This window comes from Porites lutea, chromosome 4 (genome assembly GCF_958299795.1).
Source record: "Porites lutea chromosome 4, jaPorLute2.1, whole genome shotgun sequence".
NCBI classification, from domain to species: Eukaryota; Metazoa; Cnidaria; class Anthozoa; order Scleractinia; family Poritidae; genus Porites; species Porites lutea.
In genome coordinates, this window is record NC_133204.1 from 12,670,517 (window position 1) to 12,689,650 (window position 19,134).

General features: G+C 40.5%; 1 protein-coding gene across 1 annotated transcript; it reads left to right on the top strand.

Moving 5' to 3' along the window:
* The first annotated feature begins 315 nt into the window (after window positions 1-315).
* On the top strand, window positions 316-18,794 carry LOC140934226 (sodium- and chloride-dependent GABA transporter 1-like). Its single transcript, XM_073383889.1, has 15 exons — window positions 316-547; window positions 5,741-5,875; window positions 7,496-7,646; window positions 8,457-8,555; window positions 9,168-9,300; window positions 9,693-9,827; window positions 10,567-10,670; window positions 11,128-11,252; window positions 12,111-12,223; window positions 12,507-12,641; window positions 13,421-13,520; window positions 14,434-14,534; window positions 15,542-15,709; window positions 16,057-16,152; window positions 18,738-18,794. Exons 1-15 carry the CDS (start codon window positions 316-318, stop codon window positions 18,792-18,794), a joined length of 1,884 nt encoding a protein of 627 aa, XP_073239990.1.
* Window positions 18,795-19,134: the final 340 nt, after the last annotated feature.

Sequence of the window (19,134 nt, forward strand, 5' to 3'; positions counted from 1 at the left end):
TATCGCGCGAAAGTTGGAGCGAGCAAACCGAAAAGATGGACGAAGAGGGAGGGGAGGGGGGGAAAGAGGAAACTTTCCCTACCCCACCCCCTCTAATATTCTCCTTTTTTCTTCCGACGGAAAAGTGTCACGTGGAGTAAAACAATACACAGCTTCTGCTGACATGAGGTGAAACAGTTGACTTCACAGCCAAGCAATTTGAAGGCCGTGAATCTGGTCTTTCCAAAACAAATCATAACGATTATCAACTGGCCGAATTTTGATTCCTGGTCTAGCAGTTCGATCCGTACAGTAAGTGTTTTTCCATTGATAAATATGCCCACGGAAAAAGATTCAATCGCTGAGAATGTTGCCCTACAAGAAGCAAGTGGTAGTGTGCGAAACATCAGTTCGCATGAACCGCCTCCCGAAAAGCTAGAGGATCAAAATGGCGAAAAGCGTGAGAAGTGGGGTCGAAAGGCGGATTTCATTCTCGCGTCCTTAGGCTACTGTGTCGGATTTGGCAACATTTGGAGGTTTCCTTACTTGGCTTACAAGAATGGAGGAGGTAAGAGATTTGGAACACTTTTAACATGGTATGTTATTTGATCACTGTATTGATATGCTAATTCCAGCACGCCTGCCACATGGTACGAAATTCTATCGGTTTCAAATAGTCCGGATAATTTAAAAGACGAAAAGGTTTCCACTTAAGGGTCGATTGAAAATCAAGACTGATTGAAAGATGACTTTAAACTGTACTCCTGCTACGCATCAGGTCGTTGTAAGTGTTGAGCTGCCCAGTCAGAGCGCCTGCTTTCTTGGTGTTCATTGCCGCTCTGCATTGTCAATAATTCAACTATGAGAGGGTTGGAAGGGGGGGTGGGGGTTGGGAGAGAGGTGTCGTGCACGGTTCACGGGGATAAAATCAGACTTTTCACGAATCATGCGAAATTCAGCGTTTGATTTGTCGTCCATACAGTATTGCAAAACTGAGGTGTCGACTATTTTGAATTGTTTAGTTAAGGTAAAAAAAAACAGTGCAAAAACCGTGTACGATCAATCCAAAATGATCATCCAAAATGATCGTGATCAGTCATAATAGATCAAATTGAAAACGTTACAGTCAAGAAGACTTTTGCAGGGACTGATCAAACAACGTGAAATAGAGTTAAGTTGCGATATTTCGACTAACCAATACCAGTCTTCATCAGGTTTATTGAGATATCACGAATTTACAGAAATATATATGGAGTAAAATAATGACCGGAAATTACATAATATGACGTGTATGGTTGGCCACTTAAAAGACAAGAAATCATTGTTTTCACGCCCTAAAATACTAAACTTTCGTTATTAATTCACAACTGCATGCCTTACTCTCAGGGGCACCCAACGGCCGAATGTTTCCAAATACGCCAGAAGTGTCTCAAATGGTTTTCTCCTGGCTTTAGAGGCCTGTTTAGTTAATTTGGCATTGCCCTAAAAACTGATTATCTGTTCGGATGTCTTACGGGAACTTTGGTTGTCACGAAAGTCTTACGTGGCTTTTTCGTCTTATCCGAAAGTGTTAGCTACCCTTAAACCGAAATTTTTAGCCTAAGGAGACCTTTTTTGACAATAATCGCAATACCTAGTCTGCTACACAGCCGTTTTTAGTGTCGTCACGCAACGCTCCTCGGAGGAGCATTGCGTGACGACACTAAAAACGGATGTGTTGCAGACTATCGCAATACCTTGCATGGTATTAAAATGTGAATAATGCAACCTCCGAAAATGGTAGTTAAGCTACTAGAAAACCTCCCAACATTTAAGACAAATGGAACGGTTATCCAGATATTTATAGCTTTTCTCAAGCTTTAGAAATTCGGAGAAATTCATAGGCAATAGCGTAACCAGTTCTGCTTGTGTAGAGTACAGGGGTACCCAGCGACGTGTTTCTGTAAAATAACTGTTCGAAGGAGCACATATTCAATATGTGCTCCTTCGAACAGTTATTTTACAGAAACACGTCGCTGGGTGCCCCTGTACTCTACACAAGCAGAACTGGTTACGCTTCATTATTTGAAATCCTTTAATGTAGTGCGTATGTACAACGACAATATCTTTGCCAGTACTTTTATAGGTCTCATAAGGCAATGACACAGATAACACAATCACAACTGTGCCTGCATGTTCTACCACGTGCCTTACAAATGCCTGCAAGGAGCAGTGCGTTCCCGATAAAGGAATACTGACGTACACGCTCTTTGCTGCCACTCCGCAACAAACGCATTCATTGCATTTGAGGATGTTGTTGGATCCACATAATAGAAAACACCTTCCAAAACTTCCCGACCTATCCAATCGAACAGTTCGGCAATCGAACCCAATCGAACACCAATCGTTCGATTGCTGAACTCAATCGAACATAATCGAATTCACAATAAAATTTTGCCAATCGAACACAATCGAACGTTCGATTACCGATCGATTGGTAATCGAACCCAATCGAACGTTCGATTACCGAACGATTGGTATAATCGAACGTTCGATTAACGGACGCCGCATCGCATGATAGGCATGTTGTATTGGAAAATTCCGAAGGTGAAAGTGAAATCACCGCTAACTCCCTTCCCTTTTTACGCGGCTTTTGCTGAGCAGTGAAACCCAGGACTGAAATGTCTGAAATGTCAAACACGGAGGAGAGGGAGGACACTGCATGTATTGAAATTACATGCAGTGTAAAAGGTTACCAAGAATGTAATTTTACTGTTGATGTGGGAGAAGAATTCTTTATCTTTAAGAAGATTGGCTCTAAGGGAAGAGCATTCAAGGTTACCAACACTAAAGGGCAGTTAGGACATCTTGAGCGGACGTTGGTCTCACCACTTTGGCCCTTTAAGGACGGGATGAAATGGTGAGTTATGATCCCACTTACGGGCACTTATGCTAAACGGATTTTGTTTTCACCGGGTTTTAAGGAGAAAATGGCCGTGTTTTCACGAGCGATTTTTCAAGTCGCTTAGCGACTTTCAACCGGAAATCTCGTGAAAACAGTTACTTTTCCGACTTGCTTAGGAATTCTCATTAAATTTAAGCCACCAAACAGTTGGCAATTAACTTCGGCCAGTTAGGATGCTCTTGTGGTCAAACATTTGACCAATGTTGTCAAATCGGAAAAGGAACACGCGTTCTATTTTTGCGCCTCGTCCAGGGCGAACAGTGGTGTTCGTGTCAAGCGGAAATGCCACGAGGGATAACAGAAACTTCCCCCGGGAATAACAGGAGAATTGTTTTCCTTTTTTTTCCAGCGAAGTTATTGGAAGGCCTTTCGACGATCCAAAAGGAAGATGGCGAGTTGGCGGTGGGATTAACGTTCCAATCAAAATTGAAATGGAAGTGGTGAAATGCCTTTTATTTGTTTTGTTTTGTTCGAACATTGACATTCTTGCAGTATGATGTTCAGTTCCTGTTTATTCAATAAAAGCTGACAATGATTATATTCCACGTGTTTTACTCAGTTTGAGGCGTCAAGAGACAATTGCATTGGATTAGTTCGATTTTGTTCGATTTTGTTCGATTATATTGGTTCGATTGGTTCGAAAATCGAACTCACAGCAAAATAGGTGTTCGATTTTGTTCGATTACCCAACCCAATCGAACGATTGGAGTTCGATTGGGTTCGATTGGTTTTTTGTTCGGTTTTGTTCGATTGGATAGGTCGGAAAAAACTTGGAAAACGCTTCCCTCATAGTTCGTTCGCCTTATTTCATATGATATCAAATGCACCTCATCGTGCCAGTCATTTGATCATGTGACGGTTAGACATGTCTGGGATGATCCTGGCATTTTGTTCATCTTTGTTGACAGCAAGTTCCTCGAAAGTTTAGGTTGAATATTTCACGAAAAATTAGCTAATTATAGACCCTGTTCACGAATCTCGAGAAACAAAATAGTTATTTCACGAATCACGAGAAAGATATTCTTTCATTCACGATTCACGGCAATCAAAAATAGGTGTTCATAGTTCACGGAAAACCCCCTTTTGATGAGTATCCCTTTTTCGGTCCACAGTGATCGTGGAGCAATCAACAGAGAAATATACATTTCCTAGAAATATACATTATATAGAAAATTATCCCTGGCGAAAATGTGAAAATAACGTGGTCATTTTACCTTTACCTAGCAGAATATTACGCATGCATATCGCTGGCTTGTGCAACATAGCCTGGGTATGAATATGAATGAATGAATGAAGCTTTATTTAATCTCCGGTTTGATGAGGTTGGTTGGACCTCTAGCAAAAATATGCTAATAAGCCGAGAAAAATAAAACAAAAATTAAATAATAGAGAAAGAAAGGGATATACGAAAGCTTATTTACAGTATAAAGCCTAACATTAAGTGATATAGCTATTTACCAAAAAAAGCCTAATTACATAATAGAATATAGATATTATTGAGAATTTGCTAGAACCTTAGCTGGCGGAGTGCTTTTTTAAAAGCTGGCAATGTACTTAGGGATCCTATGGTATCAGAAATCTTTTTCCAAGTAATAGCCACCAGGTACTCTACTGAGTTCTTGCCATAAAGGGTCGTATAATAAGTCGTAGTTACAGGCCACGTGAGGGAAACACGCGAAGGAAAGAGAAGGCACCTTTTCTACTCTCGCGCGTTCTCGAGATTTCTTCCTTTGCCCTAAAAAACCGGCGCCTGCTACGCCGGCCAGTGTAAGCAGGGCAAGTTAACATAATTTTAGCAATAACTAAGTAATTTCTTCTGTGCTCATTGGTTAAGATTAACGGAAATGGTGCATATTTCTCTCGCGCGCGTGCGATTTTCTAAGAATCGCCGGAAATGCACTTCAGAGAAACCACTAGCCTCCGATGTAACGTGGCTTTACAGGAATTTGAAAATTTTGAAAACAATCTTTATTTTTTTCGTAGTCAAGTACGAGCGAACAGTGTAAAAAAGGTCTGGAGCGAGGCTAAAAACGGAGAGCGAGATTAGGGAGGCGAGTGAGACGCTACGCCGGCGCTTCGAACCTAGAGAAAACGATTATGATAAGCTTTGATATAAAAACCGACTGTTTTGCAGTCTACATTTGTAAGGTCTGTACCAGGTTAGCCACTTTAGAAAATTGTTGTATATTCGTTAAATGGCACAACAGTTTAAGGAAAACTAGTGAACGTGCTTCGTTATATGGGGTTCTTCGAAAAGAGGGGTTCTGATTTACTGTTGCGCAGAGCCTGTGAATTTCCTTAAAGACAAATTAAAGCTTTTTTCATTTGTATTGCAAAATCGCGGTAGGGAGAGGGAGAACTAACTTTCCTCACAGAGGTGTCATAACCTAAAATCTAGGAAGAATTAATTGGTAAAGCAAACCTCATTTCCGTCAAGAACATGATCAAGGATGAAGGCGGGCTAAGGGAGGATCGGGAGGGGAGTTTACGTAGTAGGCGCTTGTAAGTGACATGGGTGCAAGAAAAAACGGGACTAGCGCCCCGTTCTTTCTTGTGCCCGTATTACTTGCAAGCGTTGCCACGCAAGCTTTCAGGAGAGAGATGGGTGGAGTCTAAATTTTCCCCTCTATTTTGTCTAAGATCAATTTTTGACATTGTAAAATAGAAAACCAAACTCAGCTCGTTTTCCCGAAATCAAATTTGAATCCGCGCAAAGACCAAAACGCGCCATACTTTTCCAAGCTTTGATTTAAGGGAAGGGATGATCTTCAATTTTCCTTACATGCTTTCCAAAATTGTAGCTTATTTCTCTTACAGCATCGTTTCTTATTCCATATTTCCTGATGTTGTTCCTGAACGGAATTCCCTTTTTCTTTATGGAGCTTGCCATTGGTCAGTGGTTTAGCGCTGGAGTAATTGGGGTCTGGAAATCCGTGTGCCCTCTAATGAAAGGTAAGCGTGACTCCAGAAGTTACAAAAAACGCAGACCGCGAGCGGTCGTCATTCTTTCCTCAGAACCACGCGCGGCGGGCGAAAAAGTAAAATTATGCAAATTAGAGGTAAAAAGTGAGGAGAGATTAAGTGGAGAGAAATTTTTTCCTTATCTCGGACTGCACCCTCGTTCTTCGTGGCTTCGCCGCACGCCCTTCGCGCGTGTTCGCGATCTACCGTGACTCAAAAAGAAAAGTAAGAGACTCCTCGGAGTCTTAAATAAAAAAAAACGTCGCGCGGTTGTATCGGCCAATTGGACAAAGTATGATTGAAAGGCGGGTTGTCACGTATCAAAAGCTAATGTTTTATCAGAATATGTCCGATTCACTGTCTGATTTACCTTATTATATGGTGTGACTGATTGATGGTATTCCGTAAGAATACGCAAAAGTTTTATCGCAAATCTTTACGGTTGGACCACTTAAACGGTACATACATCGCAATATTTTATTTCAAGGAGATTTCTAGATATATTAGAAAGTAAAGGGCGTCAAAACAAGTGACTTCTAGAGTTCATTCCACTTTATTCTTATTCTGGAATACGATCAATCGAACACGACCTTAATAGAGTATTTTCGCCCAACTGCTTACTGATGCACTCGCTTCGCAGCGATCGCTCAATACCTGTTGGGTGAATACGCTACAATGGATTTCAGGCGCAGAGTGGGGGAGGGCATGCGTTACAGGGGGATGTGCATGAAGTCGAGAGAACGGTCTGTCCCGTCTATTTTCTCTGCCTTTTTTTCCCTATCCTAACTCTAATCCTGGGTTTAACCCCCTCCTGCATCCTCCCCATCACCCTTCCCCATAACCAGATCAAGATATTTAACAATTGTTCCTCGAGCCCGAATGGGCTCTGAGTCAATGGCCCATATGAGGCCGAAGGCCGAATGAGCTTTTCACTCAGAGGCCATGATCGTGAGAGGAATAATTGTTTTAGAAAAATCCAACTAGTTAGTCAAAAATATCGGGACAAAACAACTTTAGCTAGCATAACGCGATTCAGCCGCCATTGTATTGGTTTTCAAAGCCGGCGCTTTTCGCTACTAGCGGGCTTTAACATATAGCCGAGTAGTAGCTCAACCAATCAGAACGCAGCATTGACAATAGACCACTAGTTGGATTTTACTAATAAATGATAGTTGCTTTTAACGATTCCAGGAAGAAGCAACAGCTATAGGAGGCAGCGTGGCAGGGTGGACAGCGCACGGTCCCGGGTTCGAGTCCCGCTCTGGTCACTTGCTGGAATTGTTCTTGGTCGTCCCAAGTTCAAATCCGCGGCAAAAATGTAAATAGCCAACTGGTTGCCTGCTAGCGGCCAGTTGGGGCTTTTAATCCCGTCATGTTATATTTGAATTATTTGTTTCTTAGTAAGTATTTGAGTTGCGTGCCTGTAAACTAACTACAGTCGACTCTCTTTTAACGGACACCTAGAGTTGGTCCCTGCCTTTCTATACTCCCTTTATTTGATTCTCTATAAGGTGGACACCTCTCTAAGACGGACACTTAGTGCCGGTCCCGAAGGTGTCCATCTTAGAGAGAGTTGACTGTATAAACAAGTCTTTAAACCTTTTTTTTTAGGTATTGGTTACGCTATATGTGTGATGTCCTATCTTTGCTGCATCTACTACATCATCATTTTGTCATGGACGTTATTCTACTTGTTCGAATCATTTCGATCTGAGGTTCCTTGGAAAACATGCGATAAGCCTTGGAATACAGAATTTTGTCGGTAAGTTTAGTATTCGACCATTTTCGTGCGAGATGATATAGTTACCCTTCGCTAAGCCTGGAAACAATCGGGAATCATAGAATTACCCCCCACCAACAAAAGTTAACGGAAATCGAAAGGAGAGTGTGTTTGGCATCAGTGGATAAGTATTACATGAACAATGCGTTTCTTCTCATGTTGGATGCATGAGTTGCAAACTTCGCTTCAAATGAAACCTGCAAATTAACGTTGTTTGTTTTAACGTGCTTTCCTGATATTTAGTTTTCTTGTTTCAGTCAAATTACTAATTTGAGACCATTTCCAAACGACCTCCTATATCCAATTTTTGAAAAGAGACACCTGAAAAAAGGTTCACGGCATGACATCAGCGAATTCTTTTTCCTTTCCGTCGCCTATGGGGTCTTTATAAGGAAAACCTCCGGAAAAACCACCAAAGTGGAACTCTTTATTTTAACATTTTAACGTTGGCAGAGTCGCAGCTAGCCTGATAAACGTTGTTTTTTGGCGTTTCTCAGGCAAGCTAAGGCCAGCGATTGACGGGTGTGGATCGCGAGACACGCACAACGGGTTATTCTTTCTGCGCACTCCCTCGTCGCTCGTTGCTCGCCTAAAAAACGCGAAAACATAACGCCTGTTATGTCTCTAAGCCTCAGCATGGTGTAGCTACGAAGTATGACTCAGTCAAGTGATTCCTACATGAACGTACCTATGCTCGACAGAAACGTCTTTTTATTCAACTGATTTTTATTACTGTTTTAATTTACCAAAACAAATTTAATATAAAAGTGCGTTTAACTCCTTCTTTTATAGAGCAGAAAGAAAAGGAGGTGATATTTTTAATTGCTCAGCGTACAATTTGCCAGAAAACTGCACGGCGAAGTATACCTCTCCAACCGGCGAGTTCTGGACGTAAGTATACTCTAATAATTTTGTTATTTTCCATGGCTTTTTGCTTCGATTTTATTTAGGCAAAGCAACAATATTGCTTTTGTTATTGATATGCTAAGCTTCGTGCCATGTGTTAGTTTTGTGTAGATTACCTGAATAATTACCGAGTCTTTGCACGCGTACTGGCGAATTTCAAAAGTTGCGAATTCAGTAATGCGACATCGAAAATATTGGAAAGAAACGCAAAATATAATTTCTACGCAGAAAAGAAATGACGTACTACGGTTTTTAAACACTTTCACAAAATCTAAATATTCTCTAAGTATTTGTGAAGTGGTATACGGATAATTAACAATTATTCCCCGGGCCCAAATGGGCTCTGAGTCAATAGCCCATGAGACCGAAGGCCGAACGGGCTAACTAGTTTGTCAAAAAAAGCGAGATAAAAAATTTAGCTAGTTAAAGCTAGACTTTAATCCTTTTTTGCCGCCAAAAAGCCCGCGCTTATCGCTACTAGTGGGCAAAAACATATAGCCTAGTAGTAGCTCAACCAATCAGAGCGTATAGCATTGATAATAGGTCACTAGCTGGATTCTACTAAAATAGTTTATAATTGATATGTCCATTTTCAAGACACAATGTACTGCAGATAACTGAAGAGATTGGAGACTTTGGAGATATGCGGTGGGAGTTAGTTGGAACTACATGTCTTGCTTGGGTTATTGTATTCTTCTGCCTCTTTAAAGGAATCAAGTCATCTGGAAAGGTAATACAAGCAATAAGGAGGCATCGTGGCCGAGCGGTTAGAGAGCTGGACTTGTAATTCAGAGGCCCCCATTTTGGAGTCCCGCCCTGACCGCTAGCTGGATTTGGGTTCGGTAGTCCCAAGTTCAAATCCTCGTTTACGCTTGTAAAATAACCAACTGGTTCGCCTCCTACTAGTTGGGATTTTTAACTATGTTATGAGGGTCGGTTATGTTCCATTTAAACTATTTTCAATTTTTTCTATTTTAATTATAAAAGCCGGTATATTTTCAATTATTAATTATCCTGATTTATCATATGGCAAAACAGCACAGCTACATTCTTTACTAAAACTAGTACTTAAAGTTACCGTTTGTTGTTAACTTCTCAAGGTTTTATTTTCATAAATTTCAGGTCGTCTACTTCACAGCTACGTTTCCTTTTATTGTTCTTTTCATTCTCTTCATCCGTGGCGTCACTTTAGAAGGTGCTGGAAAAGGAATTCTGTTCTATCTTAAGCCAGACTTCTCACGACTTGCTGATCCCCAGGTAATCAACAAGCCTGAGTGGCAGACGCGAGCGGTAAAGGAAGATTTTTCTTGCAGGCACGAGGGAACGCGAAGGCGGTAGGAGGCTAGGTTTCTCCCCGAGCCCCCAATCCTTCCCACACCCCCTCCCTTCTTCCGAATGCCCGCCATGCACGCCTTAAACACATTTTTGTTCCTCTTCAACAAGTGTGGCAAGGGGGAATCTAATGAGGATCCTTGAATTCCCATGTATCGCCCTATTCACCGCAGCCTAGCTAGGTCAACCCTTCCCCCTCCCCTCTCACCATTTGGTTTCAAGACGCAGGGTAAAAACATCTTAAAGCGACAAGAGAGGATGGTAAATTGCAATTTCTTAAAATCTATCCATCCTTGAGATTAACTGTCACAACATCGATTTAAAAAGAGCCTAGCTAGAGCAAAAAGCCCCTGCATGTGACTCCACAAACGGCTTGATTGTCCTTCCAAATTGACTTGTATTTGCTCGTGGAACAAGTGAAAAATGTTTGCACTAAATCACGCAGCACTTCAATTGCAACGGACAAATCTAGAAATCTAACTAGTGTTTCCTTATTTTCCAACTCGAAAACCCTGGGAATATGGCAGTCTGTCATCACCTCTCGAAGTTGTCAGTTTACATGGGTTGTAACCGATGGATAGTGGCTATGTTCGCTGGCTAGATTCGAAGGAAATAAAAGGTTACTACATCATCGTGCCAATGAAATTTCATTTTTCTATATTAGGTGTGGATTTACGCTGCGACTCAAATCTACTGGTCACTTGGAGTGGGCTTTGGAACCCTCATCACATTTGGAAGCTATAACACCTTTCAAAACAACTGCCATAGGTACCAAAGCCAGACCGGCATCAATACAATTGCCGTATTTACTCAGTTGAACGCACGGCATTTATTCGAGGGTGGCATTAATTTCAAAATCACACGAAATTCTTAAATCAATGCCACAATTATGATGTAAATCGTTTAGTGAATCAGTAATGTGTAAAACACAAAGGAAGATGTTTAAAGCTCAAGTGTCTGGCATTTTTTTTACTGAGACGAAATCCTGCCGGATTATCTGGATGGTGTATACTGAGTTTTTTCCTATAATCCTCGAATAAACGCCGCATTCTTCTGACTGGGCGTGATAAGGACAGTGTTTATCTGTGGCGTTTATTGGAGGTGGCGTTTAATCGAGTAAGTGCGGTCTAGCCTTCACAATACTTTTCTATGGCTTGACCTTAAGTGAACGTGAACCGTGACAGAGAGTAGTTTTGTGACACCTGTTCTTGTTGTTCTTCTACAGAGACGCGTTCATCATCACATTCACTAACTGTGGGACCAGCTTTTTCGCGGGTTTTGTGATTTTCAGTGTTCTTGGTTTCATGGCGTTCATCTTGGACACTACAGTGGCCAATGTTGCTACTTCTGGTGGGTGTCATTTATAAAAACTGTTAGTAAAATCCAACTAGTGGTCTATTATCAATGCTGCGTTCTGATTGGTTGAGGTACTACTATATGTTATAGCCCATTAGTAGCGAAAAAGCGTCGGCCTTTTGGCCCCAAAAAAGGGTTTAAGTCTAGCTTTAACTAGCTAAAGTTGTTTTGTCTCGATATTTTTGCCAACTAGTTGGATTTTACTAAACAATTATTCCTCTCGCCCTCATGGCCTCTGAGTCAATAGCCCATATGGCCGAAGGAAGGGCTATTGACTCAGAGCCCATTCGGGCTCGATGGATAATTGTTAATAGGACGAGGATCGTTGACGTGTATGAAGACAGTATGAAGAGTATAAAGTATTGCCACAGGTGGCCCAAGCTCAAAATATGACCATCGGCAATGTTGATGAACGTTTAAAACATAAGAATTTGTATGGGGGAGGAACAAGGCTGATGGGCGATTTTCAAAATTGGGCCACCTGTGGTATGACATGTGTGAACTTGCTAAGGAGCTTTGGACAAAAAATTGTGCCACCTTCAAGCTCGAGATACGTGCGGTACTTTAGTATGATTTCCAGATGGATATGTCAAAGATCGCAAGTTTTATGAGATTTATGCTCCTTATGAAAGATATCAAAGAGTGTCCCCTAGCCCTGACCCTCAACAAACCGCAAGCAATTCTGTCTGTATGAAGTACAGTCATCATCCAAGGGGAATTAGAAATAATTATGTCTAATATAAGGTATCTTAAGTCCGAGTTTTCTTGCATTTAGATATTTCTGGACATAAGTGTCGTATGTTAAAAATGTACTGAACATACACTTCCGTTTATTTCTGATCCGCTTGCCAGGTCCTGGATTGGCTTTTGTTGTTTATCCCGAAGCAATTTCCCAAATGCCTTTGTCAGTTTTGTGGGCCATATTGTTTTTCTTCATGTTAGTGACTCTTGGACTGGACAGTCAGGTGAGCAAGACAAAACGTTAACATCTTTTGTGCAAGATATTCATGTTCATTGTAAATGAACACTGTGACCACGTGATTTTCCAATGAAGCGCTAAGCCCGAAATTGTAATCCACCAGTATCTAAGGTCCACCCAGCATTTCCGTCCATATACGTATAACTGATCCATTACGACATTTATAACGACATTTCCATGTTTGTAACCTTTAGTATTTAACCCCTGGCTTCTTACTCGTCCGCTAGAAAATATTCGAGGAATTCTTACTCTCTTTTTTTGAATTTCAGTTTGCCACGATTGAGGCAGTTATTACCGGCATAGTGGATGAATATCCATGGCTGAAGAAAGGCAAAAGAAAGATGATATTCGTAATTTTGTTGTGCATTAGCATGTTTATTCTTGGGCTTCCGTGTGTTACACAGGTGAGTTAACGGCCGCCAAACTTGTCTAAAATGTTCGTTGATCGAACCTCAGCACGCCTTCCTGACTATGATTCACCCAAAAAATATATTATTTGCTGGATGATCTACTCAAAATGTTCGACCTTAATCCTTTGCATCTTCACGGTACCGGCCATTAACGCTGCCTCCATAACCTGTAACCCAACCTTAACCCCAGCTACTACCCTTACCTTCCTTAATAAAAAAAAGGAAGGCAACTATTCACCAATGGGAGTTCGAACGTAGGCATGTTATGCTTATTGGCGGTGTGCACTTGCCTAAAATACTGGCCATTCAAAGGGTGGGGGTGGGGGGAAGAGAACTTTACTGAAGAAGAGGTCTCATTATAACAAGGGAGTTGTAACGAATTTGTGGTTATGAACTTCTCTGGAGGTAGATTTCCACGCAAATGGAGGCAATGTATGAAGTGCCGCACATGAACGTTAAAGCGTGTTAAGCGAAAGTGGAAATCGGCCAGCAAGCAGTTGTCCGACTTATAGACAGATACAGTACAACGGTAAAGGTTTGCCGTTTAGTCTTTGTCAAATTGAAACTGCAGTCGTTCAAAAAATCAGTCAGGCATAATGGATAATTACTAAATCGTTACAAAGTAGTGGCGTTTCCAGTGAATGCGCATGCCTCTGATGGGTTTGTCCGTGCTGAATAGCCTTGTATATAGTTCCCAAGACTACGGTTTTCTTTGTGTCTTTGTTAGTATTCCGCAAAGCCATTAAAAAAAACTGGTAATGTTACCTTTTAAGGGCGGAATGTATATATTTAACCTGATGGATTACCAGACTGCTGGATTGTCTTTGCTGTTTATATCTCTGATGGAAGTTATCTCTATTGGGTGGATCTACGGTGAGTGCAGAATAATTGATCAAACTAAACGCTTAAAAAAGGTAATAACTACTATTATTATACATTGTACTCACTATCTGTCTTCTCATTGGCTAAGAGCCTACAGCTAATTTTGGAAATCAGCGCAACCTGCAGATTAGTTAGTTGTTTAAAAGATGTATAATAAAACAATTATTGAATTCGGTTTTCGCATGATATCATGAATTATCAAAACCTCGTGTCTGTATTATCTGCCTCAGCCGATAACACAGACCTCGGTTTTGATAATTCATGATATCATGCTCAACCTAATCCAATAATTGTTTATTATCGCCGCAGCAGTCCTGTCCGGAGCCCTGCTGGAAGTTTGTGCTGAACAGGCTTTATATCATCGCTATTTTCACATTACCATCGTTATTATATCATCGTTATTTTCACATTCGTTACTCCCAACACCCCTCTCCCCAGCCCCCCAAAAAGGAAAACAAAAAGTTGCATAAGCATTGTTTTTGTCTTGCCTTGGGACGTACGACTGTGATACTGTGATACCCAAGATAATTTGAAAATATTTCGATTTTTTGTTATTTTTTTTTTGGTGACGGATGAATTATGGGCAACGTCAAAGTGGAGAATTCTCGTTACCAAAGCCTCAGGCTTTATGGCTGCTCATAACCCGGAGATTCTCTGAGTTCGTTTCTCATGCGCAGTCAAACAAAAATTACTCTGGGGTCGAGAATGCTTTATTGCATAATCAATGCAAGTTTTGCAGTGTCATGGGCAGGCTGATCCCTTAGCTGCTTTACGGCGGCTTTTTAAAAATGAGCGTAAATTTCCCACGACAATAAGTTCCTAGAAAACTTACATTTAAAACTCATGGATGTGAGGGTCTCGCAATCATTCAGAGATGCTTAACGTTTGTTAATTTTCCGCAAAGGTGTTGATCGATTCAGTTCAGACGTGGAAGCTATGACAGGCAGAAAGCCAAACTTGTGGTTCAGAATTGCTTGGAAATACATTTCACCTGTCGTTACACTGGTAAGTTGAACATAGTCAAAGAAATGAAGCTAGCTGCTTACTGGGGTGCTATTATTTTAAAAATTACATGAGTGCTGTACACTGTACGAGTACTCAACAAGACAGATAGCAAGTCTCAATTGTTCAAAAGGTAGATAACGCATGGTCAGCGGTAGTTCTAACTTTAAACTTTCAAACTTCAACTTTATTTCAGTAAAAATGGTTTTTACAACAGACTGGCCCGCAAAATAACAATTGCTAATCTAAGCGGCCCAGTTAAAAGAAAAAAAAAAATGAAGGGAAGGAAAATATTTTAAGTTACACTAATTCTTATTTCTATCATAATTTTGTTAAATACGAAAAATCTTCAGAAATTTTCTGGAGTAGTCTAATACCAGTTATCATTTCAAGTTGTATCTTCACATCCCACATAGGCGATTATTCAGTAATAATTTGGAATAAAATTTAGATTGAGATCCAGGGGATAGTGCAATTGGTGTCCCTAATACTTATCCACTGGCATGGAATAGTGATTTATCCATTGGATAGCGCTATTTCGTTTTTGAAAAACTGACCCGGGATTCCCGCCCGGTGTAAGTAGAGAGATTAAGCATCGTTTTCACTGCAAACGTGAGATTCACGTGGAGAAATGCTCAAAGTGAGAAATAAGCAGATTCGAAAAAATTGTTCTCCATGGATAGAGTTGGCGTGAATGTACCGATTTTCTTGTAGCTATAATGAACAGTAAGTGACAAGTAAATGGAAAACTTGGTCACGTGGTACGATTCACATTTGTCGTTTTGCCGTATGTATATAAAACGGCGATGCTTAATCTCTCTAGTTTCAAAATAAGGTGATGTTTCTGTTACAAATTATGCTACTTTATGACGAACCTCTATTGGGCGACCAACCCAGGCAAGGGGTAGAGGTTTATAGAGATTCGACTGTACAAGTTTCAAAGCGGAAGTTCGCTGGTGGAGTTTATTTTTAATTTCGATCGCCTATTTCTCTCTCTTTCCTTTCCACAGATAATCATCATGGCGAATATTATTCAATGGAATGGAGTGTCATACAACAAAAAACCTTACCCTGGGTGGGCTGAGTTTATTGGCTGGGTTATGGCTTTATCTTCCATGTCTCTTATTCCTGGATTTGCAATTTACCAGCTCTGGAAAACACCTGGAAGTATTAAAGAGGTAATGAAGTTTTGAAATTTCCCCTGATTGACTTGAAACATTTGTGAAATGTTGCCTCCCCGGATGAAATAGCGAAATTTCGCAAAGGAAGTAGAAGTTAGTCAGTAGAATTTTGACATACGCATTGAATTTTTATCCCAGCCATACGAAATTGCGTATTACCATAGGAAAATTCTGCATGATGAAGGCAATTCATAATCTAGCGAAGTTTCTTGGGATTCACCAAAGGTTTTTATTCTGTGGAACTTCACCCTGCTTGTATGTCTTATGAAACGTATTAGCACCATGTGGTTCTTGTTAGCAAATCGACTGCAAGAATTTAAATCACTTTTGTTTGTCTTTATCAGCGCTTCGCTATACTTTTGAAACCCGATGAAAAAATGATGGCCCGAATTGAACGAGACCATGGTCTTCAGCGCGATAAGAATGAAGACCCGAATTTGGTGAGTGTGCCTCTGGTATAATTATGTCCTGAAACGTGCTAAAGCTATACTTTATAATGGCCTTTAAAACTGATAGATGATCCAGTTAGAATTTTCGAGGAAATTTTTAAAAGAATTCGAGGGCATCTGATTTTCACTGACGTTTAATTTCCGTCATCGGATCGTAAGGCTCCTACTGAGATTCAGGTTGCGCGGGTAATTACAATCACTCTGTAGTGTTTACCCATTTGGCGCAGGAAAGAGTTTCAGTGTTGCATGTCATTAATGTTTCAATGTTACCCGGCAATGTTACATGCAATGTGACCGCGTGAGGTAGCCTCCGTGACCCTCGGAGATGTGTGACTGACAGGTACACAATGTAATTTCTTTTGTTTAAATAGAACTCGGAGGTTGTCTACATGGATATTGGCCATTTTGGGGCTGCGCTCGAACTGCATTATGGGACTGTTTTGACAGACGAATTTTGACCCATTATTCTGCGCAACTTCGTGAAAGCCAATACAGAACTTCAAACCATCCCATAGTGCAATTCGACACAACACCGACCCAGTCTCAGGAGGAATCTCAAAATGGCAATCGCTGTTTTGTTCATCATTTTTAAAGCCTTTCTTTATTCTTTTCCGTGTTTGTTTTTTTTTTTGGTTTTTGTTTCTGTTTCATTTTCCACTTTATAGCTGTGAGAAGCAACCATGTGAGACTGATCAAGGCATTGTCGATACTCTTTCAACTAAACGCTGCTGGGAATTCGGCGATTGAGAGCAAGCTCAGTTGGTAATTGTTATGAATGCAAATCGTACAACTCTGTCTTATTTTTTTTAAAGCATAATACTAGCTACAGATCAGATTTTCGGGAAAACGTATTTAATACCCCTTTAATAGGCCACAACATGAGTGAGGTACATACTGATTATTTTCTTTTCTTCGTTTGTTGTTTCTTTTTTCTTAATAGGAGTTTTTGTAATTTTTATTCTCTAGCCCAAAGTATATTTTTTATGGTTTAGGCTATAGGTTCAGTCCAGTCAAACAACGGAGAATCAAGTTGTTTCAGTTTTTTTTCTGTTTATTTAACTTTTACAAAATAAATGTATGGAAACAAATGATCCTCTCTTGCATGACTTGTATAATATCATTGTGGTCGGCACGTCTTGGTTTTGTTCTGTTCTTCAAGAATCTCGCGGGGGAGGGGCTACTCCTATGAAATAAACTGCACGGGCCCCGGCGAATGCCACTCAACCCTCTCATCAAATAGAACAGAGTATACAAATCATCTTTTCTCTGGTCTCTCAGGAAATACTTATGGAGTTCCATCCCCGCCAAAAATCAAAGTAGATCACAACATTCACCTTGAGAGTGTAACATTTGACTTGCGAAAGATCAACATTCAACTTTGCTGTTCAATTTTGTAGTTCTTAACGCAGTCGTCAAAACTTTAGACTTCAACTTTATTAGTGAGAGTTCAACATTAAACTTTGTCCATCAACATTCAAGTTTACTGATCAACATTGCTCTCGATACATGCGCTTTCCGCGAAAGATGAACTTTGAATCATCAAGTTAATTGTTGAGTAACCAAAGGCGTACCAATCCCGCCAAAAATCAAAGTAGATCACAACATTCAATTTTGCTGTTCAAGACTTCGTAGTTCTTAACGCGATCGTCAAAACTTTAGACTTCAACTTTATAAGTGAGAGTTCAACATTAAACTATGTCCATCAACATTCAAGTTTACTGATCAACATTGCTCTCGATGCATGCGCTGTTCGCGAAAGATGAACTTTGAATCACCAAGCTGGTGGTTGAGTTACCAAAGGCGTGCCAATCCAGCCATAAATCGAAGTCTCAGTCTCAGACTTCAACTTTCGAGTCGAGAGTTCAACATCTTGAATGTTACGTATCAACATGCAACTTCGGCAATGAACATTGGTATTGACCATAAGGACAATTAAATTGGTCCCTTTTTTTGGCAAAACTGTTAACTTTCTAGGCAAACATAAACAATGTTGAGTTGTAGTGCGTACCATTTCCGAAAAAAATGCGGGACTCTGTAAAGGGAGGAATAGCGGACGACGGACGGCGGATGACGGACGGCAGAAAATGATAAATAAATAAATTTATAAGATAAATAAATAATTAAGACAAATTGATGAAAATATAAGTAATTAAAATGTTAAAAATATAAATAGCAGTTGTGAAATCTTCTGATATAGACAGAGTAACTAGCTATGTGGCTTCCTCGGATGTCAGTTCCAACTTGTGGCCGAGGAAAAAAGATCTGTAGTCTCTTTTGTCTCAGTTTCTGAAATCCTTTTGCTGTAAGGTCCGTGTGCCTATGTCGAAGAAAATGGACAGGAGAAGCTACGCTAATGTATCTGCTTCGCGTAGTCAGACGTCTCTGTTTCGTTAAAATTTGCTCGCGGTTCCTTGCGCTTCGTCACCAGTCACTCACGCCAGTTGCGCTCGCCTCTTTGCGAAACCGTGCGAGAAACGAAGCGCCTGAGGAGGGGACTGCTGATGTATTATTTGGCTGGTAGGTACCGCAGTATGTTAAATTTTGCAGTGTCCAATTTTTTTTTTTGTTTACCGCAGCTTATGTCCGCTGCCTTTAATGGATCCCTTCCGGGTCAGCTGACTCCAATTGAATAACAAAAACCAGAATCTCATAAGGGGTTGAACATCCCATTATGAGGTTCTGCAAAAGCACCAACAAAACTGGCTTTTTTTTTTTTTTTTTTTGAATATAAAACTGAATTTATCAGATATTCCTCACCTCTTAACCAAAAAAACCGGGTTCAAAAACTCATAATCGTAGGTCTTGTTCTTCCTGCATCTTCATACAACCAGAGTATCAAACGTGCCATCATGATAAAATTTTCCCAGACATGGAATATTCTTCGTGGTTTAAGAAAGCATGAGCGGTATGTTGCATGCATGGGTGAATTAACCGTGGCACATTAATCCCAGCCTCGACGAGCTTCGTTTAAAC

Excerpts from the sequence above, each read along its gene's own strand:
- LOC140934226 (XM_073383889.1), top strand. The coding sequence starts at position 316 with ATGCCCACGGAAAAAGATTCAATCGCTGAGAATGTTGCCCTACAAGAA. Across the intron at positions 548-5,740 it reads GGCTTACAAGAATGGAGGAG|CATCGTTTCTTATTCCATAT; the intron begins GTAAGAGATTTG and ends TTTCTCTTACAG. Across the intron at positions 9,828-10,566 it reads CACGACTTGCTGATCCCCAG|GTGTGGATTTACGCTGCGAC; the intron begins GTAATCAACAAG and ends TTTCTATATTAG.